The 13,899-nt window shown below is 41.6% G+C and overlaps 1 protein-coding gene across 1 annotated transcript in view; it reads left to right on the top strand.

The window, feature by feature from the left end:
• NSMCE2 (NSE2 (MMS21) homolog, SMC5-SMC6 complex SUMO ligase) overlaps window positions 1-12,175 on the top strand; it is a 219,377-nt gene extending 207,202 nt beyond the window's left edge. The window contains exons 6-8 of the mRNA XM_006034852.3: window positions 7,049-7,146; window positions 7,652-7,758; window positions 10,711-12,175. Of these exons, the coding sequence (XP_006034914.1) occupies window positions 7,049-7,146; window positions 7,652-7,758; window positions 10,711-10,825 (320 nt within the window). The 3' untranslated portion in view covers window positions 10,826-12,175. The remainder of the gene's footprint in view (window positions 1-7,048; window positions 7,147-7,651; window positions 7,759-10,710) is intronic.
• The last annotated feature ends 1,724 nt before the right edge of the window (window positions 12,176-13,899 follow it).

Below are 13,899 nucleotides of genomic sequence, written 5' to 3'. Positions count from 1 at the left end.
AGACTGTATTCTAGCTGGGCTTGTGCCGTTTTAAAAACAGCCTTTGCCATTATATTACATGCTATAATTTTGACTGGAAGAGACCTTGTGCATGTGTTTGAATTTTACAGGTTTAGCATGTGATTGAGCAAACACAAAAAATAAAGAATGGACAATCTAACACAAAATTTCTCTTACTTTATTTCTGATGGTAGTTTTGTTTTTCTTTAAATTACAGTTTTCTATAGCACTCATACCCATGACTTGTAAGCAGATATGCCAAAATAATGAAGTCTTAGTAATATGAGTTTATACAGCTTCTGAGACTTTATGATTGAACCTTCCTTGAGAAGGTTCAGAGGCACCACTTTTTGTATGAGTGAATTTTGATGAGAGACTGAATTAGTAAGGAATAAATTAGTGAAGTTTCACTCTACTAATATGTGCTAGGAATTTGAGAAGGTTATTTACATGTGAAAGGAAATGGTTTGCAGTGTGGAAAAAAATGAACTGCTAAAGTTAATTGTTTACTAAGCATGTGATCAGATGGGAAATGTTATTGCTTGTGTACTATACACTTAATGTAAACTTGGACATAGTTAATACCTATGCTGTGGTTTCCCTATTTGTGAAAAATATGAGCTTTGCCAGGCTTTCCAAGATGTTGAGAAAAGCTTATTTAACTGATATTAACTATTTTTGAAAGATGAAATAAGTCACAGAAATATAACATACCCTACTAGTTGCCTTGAATTAAAATTGAATACATCAAAAACATGTGCAGTTGTCAAACTCATTATACTGTTTTACCAAAAATAGTGACTTTGACACTGCATTGTAATGCCATTCTGGGCACTAATAGGCTGCACAAATTACATCTTAAATAGCAAGGTACAATTTGTAGTATTAATGAGAAACTCATTACAGACTTCTGTGGTGATAAGAGCCAGGGTAGAAACACTTGACATCTTAAAACTCTTTAAATATGATCTCTCAGAGCTCTAAATGTAGAGTATATGGGTGCGTTTCAGTTGCTCATGTCAGCGTTTGTAGTTCAACAACAAGACGCAAAGATTAGCTTCAGTGTTTCTTCACGTGGTACTAATTGACAAAGAAAGCCCAATTACAGAAAAATGGTTTAACTGAAATATGCATGACCTGGAATTTTTTTTCTTCTCCATGCAGAAAAGTCAGATACACTTACTGACATAGGTCCCCATTTCCTAGAAGCCTTTGTACACATTGTCCTTGGTGAATAATCCCTTACTGCTGCATGAAGCTGTTGGTGTCAGTAAGAATGTGCAGGAACGGATCCATGGCTTAGAACATCTGCCTTCTTAACTAATCCAGGGTCTGTATGTGGTCAAGATCACAAAAATTGTGTCTGTTCTCCTGTGTGATCTCTACAGGATTTGCTGTCACCAGAAAAGCCTACTTTCCTCACTTCTTCCATAGTCCAAAGCACTCAGGAGTGCCAGCAAATCTCTGGGGAGCATATTCAGTTTATGCTAAAAGTCTGTTGATATTTTAAAGTGCTGCTTACGTAACTGTACCGGTACAATAACTGCTGGGAAAAATATAAATTGGGCATGGCGTTGGTAGGAATGCTTCCAGAACACATTTTAAATAGTTCTTTGTTATCACTATTTGTAATGGGCTAACACCGAGAGGCCAGGGTCCCTTTGTGGTAGGTACTGTACAAACATGAGCCTGAAAGATCTAAAGCCAGATTCAGAGTAGGAGCAAGGATTAAAATGCTTGTGAGTTCACAAAGAACTGTAGGTCCAGGCTATGAGGAGTCCAGTCACTCTGCCAGATTCATACTAAATTTCAAACCTGGGGTGCCTGTAGACGTGTGGGAAGACTGTTCCAATGCACTCTAATTACACCGTTTTGGAGCAGACTCAATTAATCGAATCTGCCAGAGAGTGCTCCAGCCACCTTCTGTGTCTCATGCATCAGTGTCCCCATGCTTCATGGTGGTGGCGGGGGTGCTTATATTAAAGCTTGTTGCACAAACTTTAGTTAAAGCACCCGTGCTGCCATTTTGAAGTGTGGGGACACTGATACACGAGTCACTGCAGGTGCTTTAATTAGAGTGCCCCCCCCAATCCCTGGAGCACATGTAAAAATGCCTTGGGTACCTAAACGTAGGCCCTAGAATTTATTATTCATATTTAGACAAAGAGCAGCCTGTTTTTCATAAGTGATGAGCTCTTCTAAATCTCTCTGAAGTCAGTGGGAGCTGAAGGGTCCAAGGTGACATTCACACAAAGGAATTAGGGGTGATAGCTCTGAACTTTCTGGCAGCCTATATTTAGGTGCCCACCTCTGGGAATGAACTTCACAGGCCTGAGTTTGTGAATTTGTAAGATTATGTAGAGAGGCTATGGAGTCTCTATCCCTGGAAGTTTTTAAGACCAGGTTAGACAGAGATTTGACTGGAATGAATCAGACAGAGCAGGGGGTAGAGTAGGAGACCTCCCGAGGTGCATTCCAGACCAGTTCTTCTATGATTCTACGAGTTAGGTACCTAAGCTCCTGAACTTTAAATGGAAACACTGATGTGGCCGAAAAGGGGATTTGTAGTACTTAGCATCTTGAGTGGGGGATGCCTGTGCCAGCCAATAAGAAATACTAAAGAGAGGGGTTTGTCTGCAGTCCCTCTGTCCAGTTCTTCAGTGCCCTCTTTCAGCTCCAAGTTAGATGCTAGGGTGGGGCACCCATTCACTCCCTGTAACCCCACTTAGACTTGGGCATCTTAGACAGAGGTGGGCAAAATCCAGCCTGTGGGCCGGATCTGACTTGCCAACAGATTCAGTCTGGCCCGTGGGTGAATGGCCACCAACTCATTGGATCTCACCCACTGGCAGCTTCTGGTTCTGGTGCTGCATGGTGCCGGGGGTGGGAGGGACTGCTTCCACCTAGCAGCATGAACCTTGATGCAGCAGCTTCAGTTGTGGACCTGGGTGCGGGCTTCAGCTGCAGCAGGTGGCTGGTGGCATCAGCCGTGGATGCCACTGGCAGCATATTCAGGAGCCCTGATGGCAGTTCTGCCACACTGCCAGTGCAGTAGAAGCTCCTACCCGTATCCCCAACCTGGTACCTCCTGGCAGCATCAGCTCTGGACCCAAGCAGGAGCTTCTGCCATGCCAGGGGGTGGTACTGTCAGCTGTGACACCGCTGGCAGGTTCCGCGTTGGGGCTCCAGACCCTGCTGGCTGCACCCACAGTTGACGCTGCTGCCCACCACAGTGGAAATCTCCATCTGGGTCCACAGCTGAGCTTCGGGGCTCCTGGAAAACTACAGCTCCAACCAGGTTTTGGAGGGAGGGGGGCAGAGCAAAAAAGAGAGGGGAGGGGAGGGAGATGGATGTGCTCTTCAACAGGTCCCCAAAACTCATTAAGTGACCCTCCAGCCAAAATAATTGCCCACCCCTGGTTTCATAGTTTCTAGGGTCGGAAGGGACCTGAACAGATCTTCAAGTCCGGCCCCCAAGATCAGGTCTAAGATCTCCTTTAATGTGCAGGTGGATAGATTGCTCTTTTCAGTGAATGGCAATCTATGGAATTCTAAATGGCCACAAGCATCTAAAGAGCTGGCTTTTTCAAGACCGTGGCACCTCTGGCCATAAACAGTAGCTGACTGTTAGATAGCTAAAGAAGTTTTCTGGCAGAAACTTGGGAACCTACCTAGAAGGTCTCATTTGACTAAGTGCAGTTTCAGTGAATCAGTATGTCAAACATAAGCATCTTAATGCCCCCAAAGTCTTGTTTAAGATGTCTCAGTTTCTTGGTGAATTGCATCCTTTGGTGCCTTTACAATTTAAGCCTCTTAAGTGCCTAACCTTAGACACCTGGGTTTGAAATTATTGACAAAAGTCTTTTGTTCGAAGTTTTATGAGGACTATTTTTGTAAAACTATGTAATACATAATCTAAGCTTCAGAGCCTTTTCCAGCTCCTTTGGTATCCAAACATCATCAGCAATGAAAAGATTTTCTGCGATTAGCAATTATTTATCCTGCAGCTCATCTGCAACCCTGCGGCATTCTGATTTGATTGCTATAGACATCATGTGCTGGAACATCTAATGTATGCCAGGTTCTTGAACTGGAACAAAATGCAGCCTACAAAAGTGTAACCTACCAGATGTTTTCTGCAGGAAAGATCAAAGCTTTATTGTGCCAACATTTGCAGAAACGTTGGTTTTATGGGAAAATCTGTACCTATTGTGCTTCACTGGCATAGCCTGTAGGAAAAGAATCAATGCTGTACTTCGATAAAGGATTCTATTTGGCATTTTTGGTTGTTGAAGTTTTGCATATTGCTGAAGCTGGCTGTTTTATTTGATTCCTATATCAGAATTTACCTGTTGTGTCATATGGAGAAAACTGTTTGTTTGGTTTTTTTTAAAAAAGATTCTTGCCCCCCAGCTTTCACAAGACAGTTTGTTGTGCTTTCCACAAAATACAAAATGCTGATTCTGTGCTTAATTTTGTATGTTAATTTCCAAAAGTTGCATATGAAGAAAAACTTTGAAATAGTAAACTATGATAGGTCCCTGCTTTCTCTGTGCTACCCAGTTCTGTATTTACAGATCATTAGGTGGATCCCTCTCAGTCTTTACCTTTAGTATTTGCCTGTGCCAAAATATCAGAAAGGTATTTGTAAATATTCTTGCAAGTAAAACTTACCAGTTTGTTTTGTTGATAATTCTCTCTCCCTTTTATTTGCTACACCTCTAGCATTTGGGCAAGTGAAGCCTCCTTAACAAAGATGCTTGCCAGAATAAAAAGTATCTCGGATGCTAGCCCAAATAAGTCTTTATATCAGAATCATCCTACAGCCACTTTAGAAGCTCTTTGTGGGTTGCCAGTTGGAAGGGAGAGTGAGCAATTTAGGGCAGGGAGGAAGAGGAGGAAAGATGCACAAGAGAAAAATGTACAGGAACAAGAAGTTTTGCGTTGGAAGGTGGAGCTGGGATTGGGGTTTACTTGATCCAGTGCCTGTAAATTGAAAACAGTTGAATGCCATGCCAATATAACTATCCTTTAGTGACACTAGAGATGCATGCCAGGAGCTAAGGAACATCATGCAAGGAGTCTGCTCTGGCGTGCCGGAAATCCAGCACGTTAGAGCTGACTTGATTAATCGAGACTGCTGGAGCACATTAATTGACGCACTGTGGCAGCCTTGCATGTCACATGTATTAGTGGCATAGCACGCCTCCGCACTGAGAAAATGGGAGCAGCGCGCTTTGAACTAAAACACGTTCAATGTGCTTTAGTTCAAAGCACACCACCATTTTCTCAGCACGGAGATGCGCTGTGCTGCTAATGCCACGTTGGGAACACGTGCACTGGGCGCTTTTAATTAGTATGGCTCACTAATTAAAAGTTCCCAGTGCCACGTCGGGAGCACATGTAAAAATGCCATAGATCTCTAAAGGTCCCACTTGACTGAATAATGGGGAAACGGGGGCATAGAGCAGTAAACGGGGTTGGAGCAGCTACAATAGAGCTAATACCAGGAGTGGGATTTTTGCATAAACTTAATTACCATGTATGTGGGTCAATAATTTTTAACCTATTTATACATAGAAAATTGATGTTTCAGCCTATTTGAAAGTTCATCTTGGACTTGTTCATATTAATTGTGAAGATGCATGTTGCTTTAAGAAAATGGGCTGTTTAGTTTCTGCTAAGATGTGTGAACAGAGTTGATTAAAACTGAACAGACTTTTTATTAATGTAGGAGGGAATGACTACTGAACAGCCATACCTTTCATTCTGTCATAAATTACAGCTGGGAAAACCCGTTAAAATGATTGGTGTTGATCTGAATTTACTTTGCGGTGAGAATATATGTTGTCTCCCCATTTTAGGATGTGCTGGGTGTGTCTACACGAGGCGCTTTACTGCACAGTAGATTAGTCTGCTGCGCAGTAAAGCATCACCATCTACAAGTGCTCACATTTACTATGCAGTAAATTAGTCTACTGTGCAGTAAGCTACTACCTATACATACAGGTAGTAAAATAGCTGCATAGTAGATACTGTGCAGTAAAACACATGTAGACACTGGCCAAGAGCAAATTTGTTTCCGATCAGCCTAGGCAGCAGGGGGCCACGCAGGACAGGGAGCTGTCTGTCTACGGTCCTGGTGCTGGTTAACTCCTTGGCTCCCACCAGGAGCTGGGAGCTGATCAGGGCCACGACTGGGGAGCTCTCTGTCCCATCCCTCCTCTCCTCTGGGGAGTGAGTAGGGACTGGAAATCCAGCCCTTGCTTGTCCCCCAGAACAGCCAGCTCCCTAGGGAGAAAACAGGGGCTGGGAATCCTGCCGGGCAGGGGGCTTGCTAGCAGCTGTGTCCAGATATGCACGGGGCCAAGAGAACTCTGCCTGCTGTGAGAGCAGCTCTCTCCTGGCCCTGTGTACATCAGGTCCCCTCTCAATGTGCATGGGGCCAGGAGACAGCTGAGCTCTCCCAGCCCCGTGCCCATTGGGACCACCCTATACCCCTTGCCAGCCCCGAGGCTAGCAGGGGGTTGGGGGGAGCCTGGAGCTCCCCCTCCTGCTGCAGGGAGGCCAAGTAGGGATGGAGCATCCCTGTACTAGGTGGCTCCCATTGGGAGCAAATCTTCTTCCAAGAGGGAGCACGTGTAGACATGTTCCCCTGTAGGCTTACTGTGCAGTATTTTTACAGTGCAGTGAGCCAACTTTAAATTAATAGCACATGTAGATGTGCCCACTGAGGTTTTAACAGAAGTAACAAATTCCTTTACCATGTAGAACTTGCTGAAATAAACTTTCAATTCTCCCTTGCTTAGTACTGTGTATTAATTATGTTTATAGGAGTCCCCATTTAAAATCCACATTTGCCCACAGAAAGCAGAATTTTTGCAGTAGTTTCCCATCCAAGCAACAGTGCAAGGAAATTTGTTGTCGTCTCAAAGACCACTATGAGACCATGTTTGGCAAATGCTGATTAAAAAACTAAACAAAATCTGTGACTCTTTCTTTAGATGTTGAATTAAATCAATAATTGTATTGTTGTTCTTCATTGTAGTTGGTCTTCAAACAGATGCTGATGAGGCCATTGAACACATTGATGAAGATATTACAGTGACTCAAAGTCAGATGAAATTTCTTTGTCCTATCACACAGGTATGCCATCACTGCCATGTAAAAGACTTTCTCATTACTTTACTGGTTCTTCCTAGCGACTGTCATCTTTTATTCCTGCATATAAAACATACTTATTTGTTGTAAATATATATGGATTTCTAGAAACCAGGCAACATCATTTTATGTCTTGTTGTAGCTGAACTACTTTGCCTGAAACAAAACCTCTCCACTATAATGCAGTTTATCCTGTAAAATCATATGTTGCCAGAGGAGAGCACTTTTTCCACTTAGAAATAGTACAATGCTGATCTCTTTCTAATACAGAGAGGCATGGATGATTGTAACAATACAACTGGATCATAAAGGCATACGTTAAATTGGCTAGAAAGAAAGAAGGGTTATAAATATGATCTGATTCTTTACACTGAAACTAGTGAAACTGAACTAGCGAAACTAACTGAATTAGTGTGTGTCCCATAGTAATTCTGAGACTGTATTCATCAAGATCATAATCGGGTCAGTGAAATAGTCTTATTGATTGCAGATGGAAATGAAGAGGCCAGTTCGAAATAAAGTCTGTGGCCATGCTTATGAAGAAGAAGCCATATTAAAAATGATCCAAAGACAAGAACAGAAAAAGAAAAAAGCACGGTAAGCTAGCAAGAATGGGTGGAAAATGACTTGCCTTGTTGTGTAAGTAGAATCTTACTTCACTTCTAGGAAACATTTATGTTGGCAGGGCTGAAGGAAGTATTACTTAGGTTGCCTCAATTCAGTCTCCTCATTAGCACAGTACACATGGAGCATAACTTTTTAAAAGGAAATCAATATCTAAGGAAATGTTCAGGAAGCATGTGAGGAAGTAACCCCTGCACAGTGGAATAATGAAGATCTAAAAAAGCCATCAACAACAGAGAGAAACATTCACTTCTGAAAGTTTAGTTCATTTTTTACTACAGTATAACCTCATAAATCTGGATATCAAAAATACAGAATTCTCAAAAATCTGGCATTTTTTAAGCTCTCTTCTCCCCACCCCCCCCAGCTCCTCCAGATGTAGAGGGGGAAGCTTGCATGTGAGCATCCAGCACCCCACTCCACGTGCGGCTGCCGCTCTGGGACCAGTCGCTGTTACGTGCCTCCCTCCTCTGCAATCCGTAACCGGCCGCCGCTCCGGTTTTAAAAAACCAGAATTTTCTAATTTCCGGCAGGGGCTTGGTCCTGAGCATGCTGGATTTGAGGTTATACTGTATTATGTGGTTTTGAAACTCTGAGAGTCATTGTTAAAAAAAAAATAATAAACTTGCTCCTCTACAAACATGAGGAAAAAAGATTGCAGTGTAATCCCTATTGAAGATTTCTGTTTCTCAGGATAATAAGAGAAAGGAAATAATATGGAAAATCATAAACTGTTAAGGAAAAGGAAAAATGATCAAAAAGAAGAATGAGTTATACCGGACTTACCAACTGCAGTAACTTTTTTTTACTACAGGCAGGGTTGGTAGCATCATCTGGAGTTAAAATCACCTGTCACTTTCCATCATAGGGCTCTCTCTCTAGACACTTAAAACTTTTACCAAAATTTTACTGATATACTCAAAATTTTCCTTGCCAGGTTTCTAACTCAAGCTGATGTTTTTGTTTTGTTTTGTTTTGTTTTGAACTTTAATCAGAACATCTCTTAAAAACGTCTTTACATTGAAAACACTAGAGCTTCTCATACTTTTGAGTGGGGACTTACAAGGGGTCACCCCATTTGTAACTGCCATCAGGGATGGCCCTTTTGTTGACCTGTGAACATTCACCCAAACTTAGCCAAGCTTTGTGCTTCAGGAAGACTGCAGTTTGCATACACCTTTAGGGCAAAGAACAGCAACACAATTCTCCAGAAAGCATGTTGTCCTGCTCGCACATTATGTCCACAGAATGGCCGTGTGCGCTCCTTCCCAAGGATGCAAGGACTGAGCAAGATTCCTGCACCTGAGAGTAGGAGCTACTGGGTATAATAGCAGAATGGAAGAGACTGGTTTGGGGACCGAGGGTCTTCTATTTCACATCTAGAGAGACCAAGAAATGTAAACACAAAAATCACACCTTGAAAGCACATTATCATTGAGGGGAATCAAGAAGCTAGAAAATGCAATAATTAAGAAGGTAGGTGCAACCTCAGTTCTGGTATTTCTGAGTGTAGTTACTTTGCAACGTTCACATAATTTTTTATGGTTCTTTATTTGTTTTTTCTGATATAATCATATAGAACATCAGAAGTATAGATGAGTAATAACGAGGTTTTGCTGTAATTCAATTTAGAAAGTTTTGTGGGCAATCTACCCTCAACTCTTGGTTCTGCATGTATATGTAGGTTTAAGTGAGCCAAGTTGTTATGTAATTTCAACATTTTTCTGACAAATAGAGTCATTTTTTGAAAAGCCACAGTCTGGGGATCCTATTTCATCTTATCCCTAAGGTCCCCACCTCCAGTGGGGACATTTCCATTTGCATTCTTGACAGCCATATTCAGGGGAAAAACAATATCTTTACCGTGGTTTACGGGCAAACTCCTGAACTCTGAGTCAAAACCCAAAGTAGTGGTCTGTGTCAGGGGAGCAGCAAACAGCTGAGAGGGAGAAAGGAATGGGAGACTGAATCCTCTTCCATCCTCTCCTAGAGCTACAGACATAACTAGGCAAGGGGTTGTAGTACTGGCTACGGCATGCACATGTTTTTTGTACTTATGTTCTGAGGCTTCTGGATCTGATTGATGCACTTCACAGGCCACTGGCTGTGCATCATCCAGTCACCTGACTTGCCCACAGTCCCCTTAACGCGCCCACAGACAGGCTCTTCTGCCAAGATCAATTTGACTGCACCTTAGAGTATCTCAGCATGGCATCCCTGACACCTGTCCCTGTGCCTTCCACTGCTGTGGAGGCTCTGCTAATACCTGGTGTTTACAAAAGATGTTTATAGGAGGCTCTCAAGGCACTTGATAATTAGTTAATCCTCACAAAGCTTTTAGCAGGCAAGGTACTATTCTAATCATTTCATAGATTGGAGGACTGAAGCATGAAGTGATTTGGTGATTTGCCCAAGGCAAATGGGGGAAGCTCCAAGTGCTGACTTCCAGTTCCCTGTCTCACATCCTAAAAAAACAGAGCTCCAAGAAAAGTGAGAGCTCTCATGTTTTAACTATAGGTATCTGCTGTACATGTTGGGTTCTACCACCCAGGAAGAAAGACCTTGAATCACTGAATATCTTTCCCTGTCGAAACCACATGACTTCCAGATATAAAATACAAGGAATGCAGTCAACAATATTCCTGTTCATCACTTCCACAGGCAACTCATGCCAGAATGATGTCAGTGACCTACAGCTGAAAGGTTGAATATTTCATCACACTCATTTGTTTGAGCCATCCATTCCCACTCGTTTAATTAGATGTTTTTTTCCAACAGAGTTTTTTTTTTCTATGAAGGAAAAGATGCAGCAAATATCTGATAGAAAGTGAATTTGGAGGGGTGGAGAAGTTGGAAGGGAGACAGCAAAGACTACTTTCATATGACAAATGTATTTTATTAGAGTCTTTCTCTTCTTTTTAACAGCTGCCCTAAGATTGGCTGTGTCCATTCTGATGTAAAAAGATCAGATCTTGTGCCAGATGAAGCACTTAAAAGAAGGATTGACAGTCAGAATAAACAAAGCCGGTCAACATTGTAGAAGTCAGCTGGATATGCTGTTGCCACAAAGAAAATTTGTTACTAGAGGTCTTGTGAGATAAGCTGCTGCTTGTAAGCAGGTTGTGTAACTGATTGTTATTTAAAGTGTTTCATTTGCAGGCAAAGTTGAAGGTCTCAGCTGTAACTGTGAAAGCATTCTTTTAAACTGCCAAGTATAAGGCATTCCAGTTTAACTTGCTTCCCCCTCTTCCCCAAGACTCTAAAATCCTGCATTTTGACAATAAAATGTTTTGCAAAATCTAACTTTGCTTGCCAGACTGCTCATTTTGTAAGTATTCTAGACCTACAAATTTAAAGCCCAATCCTGCCAATACCAAGTGTCATGATTACTACTGGAAGCAGTCCCGGTAAAATCTCTGTAGCCAGTGGGTCTGTGGTAGGAGGCTCTATGGCCAAGATATTCACAAGTAAATTGGATGTCTCCTGTTCTGGGTGTACACCTAGGGCTTCCTCAGGGCTGAACATCTGCATCTTGAATTTGAGAAGGCAAAATGACTAGTCACGTCTGAGGATCTTTCCCAATTCCCATTATTAATTGCAGACTCTGGCCCTTATTTCTGCTCTGCTTCTGGTGTGTAAAGGCATTTCTTTGAGATTGTATGTAGAAATCCCAAGCAGGTTCACATTAATGTTTTAGGTGAAGGGAATGGGTTTATTTACAAAACAGGTTTCATCCACAAACTGCATAGATAATAACTACATAGCAAGTCCCCCTTAAAGTGTATAAAGTTAGCAGATACAAGAATGTGTTATAGTGTGTTAGTGTGTGTATATGTCTTAGTGACAATACGTGTATATGTGTTAGTGACACTATTCATAGGGGCACATTTACTTGCTATGTAATATCAGCTTTACAAAGTTTTATTAATTCAAATAGTTCTTCATCTGCTCTGTATTCAGTGTGTAATTGCATAATTAATGCATATTAATCTAAAAATGAATTTCAAACCTAAAATAGGAGCTAAAACTTGCCATTAACAGAATGCTTCCCACATTTACAGCACTTTACAGAAATTTCCTGTGAAGTCTGTGTAATTCTCCATGATACACAGAAAGCATGCTGGCCTACATTTGCATAGGTGACTGATGATTGTAAGTGCCTTTGTTTCTGGATGTCCAAACTGATGCTTGTTTAGGAGCCCTGGCTATCAAAATGGGGGAGTACTGATCTTTCTGCAAATCAGGCCCCTAGCATGTACTTCATTTTAGGCCATCAGAATCACCAGGTCTCATGAAAACCTAAGCCTTTACACTTAGGAAGAAAATTTCAGTCAAACACTGCAATAAAGGCCTTGAGCTATAATATTTTGTTTAAAATAAATGGGGAAGTGACTGCCCTGAATCCCTGAACTGTCTTACCTTTTTCCTGTCATTTTTGATCGTGGTTAGATTGACTATGGCACTCTGAAAAAGACAAAAATCTCTGAGAAATACTGATTTGAAAGTCTGTAGAAATGTTTTTGATTCGCTCGCATAACCACTGTTGCATAACCACTGAGCTTTATGGGCCTGGCTTTAACCCTGGCATTCATCAGGCCTCTTCTTTCTGATGCAAAATTGTTGAAGCTAACAACTTATCACCCCAAGTGTAGGTCAAGTAGATGTCTAAATCCTTGCATGTGTCTGCAGAGAAGGAATTTTGACCCTTCAGAAATATAAATTACAGTTTCAGAATTGTACTCTGAATAATTTATGCGCAAAAAATGGAGGCCAGTGGCAGGGTATACCTAGTTCTAATATGCACTGGAGTATGATCTGGTTTGCTCTGGTCTTGTCCCATTAACATAGTGATACACTGATATTCTTCATCAGTTCAACACATTTAAGTTCCAATGGGTGCTTCTTAACTAGGGATCGCTCTCTCAGTTACATTTGTTTCCCAGATTTTGAAGGAGTTTGGTCTAGATCCAGAGATGTGGGAAACCTTAGTAGGAGTAGCAGGTGCTCATCCTATCTCTGGGTCAGGTACTTAACATATGATATGTAAAATGCCTGAGTTAGGCAGCTAGAGATGTGAAAAATAGCAAAGCAAACCTGAAACACAGCGTTAAAGGAAAACAAGTGTTTCAGCACCCACTTGCACAGTTAAGTGGAAAGTATTTTTGAATGGGCACATTCTTGCCTCACAATGGCTGATTTTCCTTGTTTTCCTCCCTTAGCTTGGGTAGGGCAGTGTCTGTGCAGTCAGGAAACTTGAATAGCAAGTATAAATACAGCCTATAAATTCTGAAATCCTTTCACTTTTCAAGCAAAGTAAATGGAAAATGCTGGGAGTGATATCTTCCTCCCTTTAATGGCCATTACAGATGATGTCTTTAGAAACATTTCTATTTATACTGATGCTGGTTGCTCTTATAATTTGAGAAACCTCTTTATAAGAATAGCCAGGACCTCACTCTAATAGCAGTGACCTGAATTATATGTGATCAAAACACATCAGGACTACTGACCACAATATATAAATACGATAAAAATCAATTATACATTACATAGCTTTCCCATTGCTAAAACAGATTGCCTACACTAATTGCTGTCTTTGGGTGAATTCCATTCTCTGAGCTGTGTGGTTGATCTCAACCAATGTCATTTCATCACATGCCTAGAGCTCCTAATGGGATCAGTGAATTTCTCAGTGTTAAGTTATTGAACTCTGCTGAGCAATACTGAGAGCTAGTCTTTGCCCTTTATGGTGTAGAATGAATAGTTCTCTATTTGTTTTGAGGGATGGGTATAGAATGGATGGTTCACTATTTCTGTTGATACTTATCCGTAATGTTCCAATGGATATTGCAATAGTAAAAGCTTGATCAGCACTCGGCACTGCTGTGTAAGTTAGGTGTAGGGGTGCCTTTTGCACTTTCCCAATCAGGACACTGCTAGGCACTGGGATATTCCCTAGATGTAGGTTAGAGCACCCTGAAGACCACTTGAACACACACCATCTGTCAACAATACCAAGAGCTCATTGTGGATGCATCCCGGTCGTGTTCATGTGACTTGTGAGATGAGCAGGGTGGCAGAAGAACACCTGATGGCAGCTCCAATGCATTCCTG

This window comes from Alligator sinensis, unplaced genomic scaffold, assembly GCF_000455745.1.
Source record: "Alligator sinensis unplaced genomic scaffold, ASM45574v1 scaffold1119_1, whole genome shotgun sequence".
Classification (NCBI taxonomy): domain Eukaryota; kingdom Metazoa; phylum Chordata; order Crocodylia; family Alligatoridae; genus Alligator; species Alligator sinensis.
Note: the sequence above shows the minus strand (reverse complement) of the source record. Positions and strands in the feature narration are given on the sequence as shown.